At 40.5% G+C, this 6,740-nt stretch overlaps 1 protein-coding gene across 1 annotated transcript; it reads right to left on the minus strand.

The window, feature by feature from the left end:
* Positions 1-463: 463 nt before the first annotated feature.
* On the minus strand, positions 464-4,632 carry LOC104424176 (proline-rich receptor-like protein kinase PERK1). Its single transcript, XM_039303374.1, has 8 exons — positions 4,561-4,632; positions 2,884-3,318; positions 2,311-2,397; positions 2,168-2,238; positions 1,747-1,823; positions 1,475-1,622; positions 1,131-1,274; positions 464-877 (listed from the first exon to the last, which is right to left on the minus strand). The coding sequence occupies exons 2-8, from the start codon at positions 3,242-3,244 to the stop codon at positions 563-565; spliced, it is 1,203 nt and encodes a 400-aa protein (XP_039159308.1). The 5' UTR covers positions 3,245-3,318; positions 4,561-4,632; the 3' UTR covers positions 464-562.
* Between the last annotated feature and the right edge of the window lie 2,108 nt (positions 4,633-6,740).

Raw genomic sequence — 6,740 nt, forward strand, 5'->3', positions numbered from 1 at the left:
TGGACCCATTCAGTCCAATTCGTCTTCAGAAACTCTGGGAACCAGACCGGTAATTCCCAATTTTAAAGATTTGAAATAGCAATTTGGATTAAACAAATTTGCAGATTCATTCTTCAACAAAGTAATGGGAAGAGTACGGGCTGATGACAATCATGGAAACTCTTCTGAGGGTAATGAATTGAACCGGAACTGCCGTTGCTTCGCAACTTTCGAGCCAAAAATTGCAGCGACCCACTGCTCCTATAAGATCAAGTGAAAAAGATCCCTCCTCCTTTTAGTTTCGTCCTTCCTGTCTTACACATTTCTCTAGCAACGATGACAATCTTTAGAATACTTCAAGCTATACTGCTCAAATCAGCAACACAGACATACTGACGCCTCATGCACTTTTTACCTTTCCCAAATCTATCCATTTCAATCTACAAGTAACAACCCACACCATGCAGCCACAGGCCAAAGCAGAGCATGAACTTTTTCTTCCGGAAGATGCTTCTCCTCAAAGCACAGATCTCGCAGACAAAACATGGAACTGTGGAAGTAGGGCCCAGCCTCTCGGTTAATATTAATACTCCGAGCCTTCATTAGCAATACGACCATCCTCTGCCATTTTCCCCAAGTCCATCTCTTGGGTAGTCTGTTGAAACCCACTGCTTGAGCTGGATGGATGAAGGCCATACTCACTTGTGAGGCCACTATACTCGCTTGTGGCTTGTTCTTGGCTTTCCAAGGCCATCATCCTAAATTTCTTTAAATCCTCCTGGTATTGACTGGTGTCATCATCTGAGCTTCCATGAGGACTATATGCTATGCTATGTCCGGGCACAATTCCTTCATTTAAATCGCTCAGAGAGAGGTATCCTTCCAATGCTCGAACAACCTGATTACATGAAGTTCAAATCTCATTCCACAATAGTAGACCATTTTGCATTAACGGTCATACTGGAAAGCGAGTTGTAGCAAACTGAGACACTGAAACTAATTTTTTTTTCCAGCTCAAATGAAACGATAACCCATGACTTGTAAAAGGATCAAAACCACTAACTAGAGCATAGATTATCTCTATAATACGAGGAAAAAAAGGAAACATGCATTCTCATATTAAAACAAAGGATTTTTAACTAGCAATGTACCTGTGTCATTCGTGGACGGTGTCGTGCAGAATGACAAACGCAAGCAGCAGCACACGCAATCGTCCGAGTCATTTCCTCGGTAGCGTAATCCTTGTGCAATTTTGGATCAACAATGGCATCAAATTTGCCATCTTCTAGCCTTGCCTGAAATTTCATTAGAGTAGCCAATTCTTTTACAACATTCAAGGTGGAGAGACGGAAACATGGAGGAGAAGGATAAATAAATAAAGGGAGGGGGAGAGGGAGATTAGAAGCTCAAAGTCCTAAAACTGGCTTTTCCCTATCAGATAAGATCACTAATAATAACAGGCCTCAAGTAAATATATTGTTGGTAAACTACTGACCCAATCAACCATGCTATCTTCAACAAAGGGTCGAGTCTTGTCAATTGGACGACGCCCGGTTATCAACTCTAGAAGCACAACTCCAAAAGAAAAGACATCCGATTTGTCAGTGAGCTTCCCACTGGAGGCATACTCCGGAGCCAAGTAGCTGCATTAATTAGACTTACCTTAGCAAAAGATGACACAACCAATGTATGCTAAGAGGAAACAGGTGAACGGAACCATCATCTATACCAAATTAGACAAACTATATGTATAAGGAATAGGCTTACCTGAAAGTTCCCATTACTCGAGTCGATACATGAGTATCTGTATCAAAAGCAATCTTTGCAAGTCCAAAATCTGCAACCTGGAATCAATAGTGCTGACTTTTATATTTCACATCCAACTAGCTTCACACGACAATATTAAATTAAGCATTGTAGAGTTCATCACAACTCCAAAAATAGCTGCAAACGAAAAGTTGGTTCCCCTAATGATTTCATCAAGAAATCAACTTTTGCAGCCCTAAAATCTTTTGCCGTTTCTCTAATCTTCGGCTTATACAGAGGATGTAGGAGGGATGCAAAATGCTTTTGAAAAAATGAAGTAAATCAATAACTTAATAACTAACTATATAATGTGGTAGTGAATTCAATAAACATCCTAGATGACCGATATATCATGTAATGATTAAGCAATCGCACATCATACCTTTGCCTCAAAATTGAAGTCTAGAAGAATATTAGAACCCTTGATGTCACGATGAATAATTTTGGGATTACCTGAGAAGTGAATACAATAAAGATGAACCGTGAAACTTACGGTAGTAAAAAGGTATAAAAGACTCTACTTACAGTCCTCATGTAAATATGCCAACCCTCTTGTAGAACCTAAAGCAATCTTCATTCTTGTAGGCCAAGCCATAGTTGGGCGATCCTTCCCTGCAACAACATTTGCTAGTTATAACAATTGTAATGTTCTCAATTAGCTTTTCAGCTCCAAAATAATCAAACATCCTGTGTTGCCTATGCACAGTGGTGATCAAGCCATTTGGTTATTATGGCATTGCTACAAAAGTGTTAGCTGGCTGCAATGTTAAGGTCTGTTGTCCAATCCCCCACCCACCCCCTTTTCCATGTTAAGAGATTTTTGCTGCTAGATAAACAGCAATGATATATAAATTACCTCATTCCAGAATGAAGGGAGTTTATAAACAGGTCTCACTATTCCAACAGCACTCCAAAAAGGCATTAACCATACAATATCAAAGTTGTATGGTAGCTAGAATCCATACATAAGAAGAAAAGTTCAAGTGTGATCTTTGAAAGAAGGTAACAGAGAGAGAGGGAGAGAGAGAGAGGCGACTGATATTAGAAACGGCATCATCAGATGAAAGAATACATCTAAACCTCTGAAGGCATACTCACCATGCAAATGAGATTCCAGTGTGCCATTTGGAACGAACTCATATACAAGAATTCTCTGAGCACCAGAAATGCAGTAACCAACAAGGGAAACAAGGTGTCTGTGATGGATGCAGCTGATGATGTCAACCTCCGCTTGAAATTCTCTCTCTCCTTGTCCACTTCCAGCTTTTAACTGCTTGATTGCAACTACTCTCCCACTCGAAAGCACTCCCTTATGAACATAGCCAAAACCACCTTGCCCGAGTAGGTTGACATTGGAGAAACCATCTGTTGCTATTTTTAGCTCTTCATACGTGAATGTACTCTGCGAAAGACTTAATGCCATGCCGGGAGCTGGTATTGAAGGTCTTGCTGAACCCATATCTGTTGTTGAGAACTGTTCAGAAGAAGTAACATTAGGTTGAAAAGGCTGAGCTGGGCCAGCAGAAGGGTCATCTGCAAGGAACATTACGTATTTTTAACCCGATACCTTATATGCACTGAAAAATCATAACCCAAAAAGCTATTGGCATCAAATTATCCTCAAACACATACAGATATTAGAGAGAAAATGATTAAGCAATTGCATCAATAAATTCAGAGAGAGACCCAAGTAGCACTCCCAAAATTTACAGCAACCTTAAGACAATTTGGTCGGAATGAAATCATGGAAGCATATGAGCAATCGCCACAATCAACATGCGATTCACAACTCGGGGTCTCGAAAACAACAAGAGATCCAATTTTTCAGCCTCTAGCAAAATCTTAGGGCCTGTTTGGTAACTAGCCAAATAGTGCTAATTTCTATTCTTTTGTTCCCGGGAGAAGACTTGGAACAAAAATGTGTTTGGTAAAATTTGTGTTCCCGAAAACAAACATCTATTTTTTTGTTCTCAAAAGGTGATTTGAAACATAATCAAGAATAAATAAAAAATGATTCTTATTCCCGGGAACAATTTTAGAATCAAGCTCATATTTCCTCTTTTTTATTTTCTTTTTTCTTGTTCTTCTTCCCTTTTCTTCTTCTTCATCTACTGCCACTACCGCGGTTGCCATCCCCTGCACCACCGCCGATTGCCGGCAACCGGTCCGGTGAGCTCGCCAGGCCAAGGCAAAGTTCGGCAAGTTTGCGGAAGGCAAGCCTAACCATCGATGAGGTCGAGCCTCGCCAGTGGCCAAGCGAGCCTCATCCAGCTGCCGGCAAGGCTCAGCCGACGAGGGCCGGCCTCGCTAAGGGCTGGCGACGCTCGGTGAGATTGCCGGCCCTTGTCCGGTCGGTCACTAGTCATCCCAACGTTGGCGACCAGCCACTTGAATAAGAAGAATATGAGAAAGAAAGGGAAAAAAAAAGGAATTAAGTAATAAAATTATTTAAAAAGTAAAAGAAAATGATTTGGATTAAAATTTTGAGCACGGTACTAAACGCAATTCTATTTTAGGAATTGAAATTTTGGACAGTTACCAAACGGTTTAAAATGCTTTGAAATTGTTTACAATAACAGAATAAAAAAGAATCATTTCTGATTAGAAAATGTTCTCGGGAACATAAACATTACCAAACGCGCCTTTGTGAGTTCAAAAACCCCAATGACTAATCCTCATTTCAGAACCCAAGTTCATTTTTGGCTAGCCGACTGACCATAAAATGAAGAACAAATGACGAACTTCGAAAGCTCGCATTCAAGGATAAAAACTCACCTTTAGGCCTTTGTATAGGGTCATTGCCTAGCTCAAGCCTCCTCCTCTTCCTCCTCCAGTAGAAAATCACCAAAATGCTGACCCCAGCCAATACAATCAGGCCCCCAATCCCAATACCCACTATCAGCCCCACCGGGATGGAGATGGTCGCCGGCAAGGCACTGGTGTGGAGAGCAGGAGCTGGAGCCGGCGAACCTTCTTTTATCTGAAGAAATGATTCATCGAAACAAGGAGCCGGCGGCGAGGACATCAAGGCCAGGGAGCTCATTGAGTCCGAGGTTGCCCCGGGGGTTTCCTTACCATCTCTGTTGGCTAAGGAAAGTGGAAATTACAAAAGTTTCTGAGGAAAACTTGGCGGGCTGTGTTTCTGAGCTAGAGCTGAAAAGCTAGTGGGAGAGAGAGAGGGGGGAGGAGGGGGTGATAACCTCTGGTGGTAAGTATTTAAAAAAGAGAAAAAGAAGTGGGTCCCGCGCTACAATGATGTAGCCTCGCCGGAGTTGAATCTTATTTTTTATAATATTTTTCTGGTTTTAGTAAAACACCTAAACTTAGAAAAATTAAGTTGAACGAAAGTTGTTTGTCTTTGTTTGGTTGGTGGCATGCATCAAGAGGAGGAACGCGCGTTCTCTATTAATAATGTAAGGAGCGTTCCGAAATAAGAATAGTAGAAGTATCAAAACTTGTGTATAATGCTCAATTAAGCATCAAAACTTTTTTTAACTCACTTAAGTATCACATTGGAGCAAAATCATTTACTTAAATGCCACTTCCGAACAAACGTCCTATACTGATTTTTTAATTTTTTTTTAATCTTTTTCCTTTCTTTTTTAGGCCGATGAGGATCATTAACGACCCTCGCCGGGCATGAAACCCTTTCTGGCTACCTCGCCCTCGACTACAATGGCCCTAGGTGAAGCCATCAAGGCCTCGTCGACTTTGGGTGACCTCGAGCAAGGGTCCTCATGGCCTCACCCGTTGCTAGCAAGGCCCTGAGTTGTTGCCCAAAACCTTTGCAGCAAGAGCAAGGTGGTGAGAGCCCTCACCAGCCACCAGCAAGACCCCGACGGCCTTGCCCAAGGACTTTGCAGTTGAGGACGAGGATTTTGCTGCCAGCAAGGGTCACCAGTGACCCTTACCATCCCTAAAGAAGAAAAAAAGGAAAAAAAGTAATAATAAAATTAAAAAAACTAATAAAATAATATTTTCCGATGGCCACATTAGCCTTTCTGACGATGCAAATTAGAAATGGTACTCAAGTGAGCAAAAAAAAAAAATTAGTACTTGTATTTGTTGACACATAAATTTTGACAATCCGATCATTCACTTATTACATAAGGATTAATTTTAACCCCTAAACAAAAATATTAGAATTAAATTACATAACATATAATTTTATGAGCACTTTTTTATTGCATTTGCATTAGACTAGTGATAGATGGGTTTGACTTGATGGTTTTAAACTTTAATTAGACAAGTTACATTAAGCATGTGGTGAGAGAAAATTAGCCCAAGCCAGCTATTCTCTTACGATCGAAAATTGACTTATGAAGAATGACAATTCGATATATTCAGTAAATATTTCATATATTCATGCAATATACACACTAAGAGATATATTTCACGGCAGAATGGAAGATTTCGAAAGAAATATCGAAATAATAAGAGGGAATATTGCACGTGAGAGGAATATATTTGGTGATACTCAAAAAGTATCAACACAGGGAAAGAAATGTGTAAGAAATCTGCATGCAATTGATCTACGAGGGAAACAAAATATAGGAAAGGAGATGTAGCATGCTTGTGCAATATTGGAGAGAGGAAATAAATTTTGTTTCTTTCCTTGCTGGGCCTCATTATTTTGTATATAAAAAGGGAGTCTCTCTTCTTGTCCAGTGGGTCAGCAATTCTATTCTAAAAGCACATTGAGCGATACACACCAAAAGAGAGGAAAGGGAGACGGTGGTTTTCTCTTCTTAGATTGTCCCATTGTGAGTTAGACAAAAAATTGTGAAGTTCCTCTAGCAATTGCACATGATCTTCACATCATGGCTTTTCCTCATGCCATTGTGCACCTTTTGCCATTAAGCTCACTTATTCCAAAGACCCAGCCCTGACGACCAACGAAGCACCAGCACTCACCAATTTCCCAACGTGTCAGAGATTATCCTCACCATGTCATT

Source organism: Eucalyptus grandis, chromosome 10, assembly GCF_016545825.1.
Source record: "Eucalyptus grandis isolate ANBG69807.140 chromosome 10, ASM1654582v1, whole genome shotgun sequence".
NCBI lineage: Eukaryota > Viridiplantae > Streptophyta > Magnoliopsida > Myrtales > Myrtaceae > Eucalyptus > Eucalyptus grandis.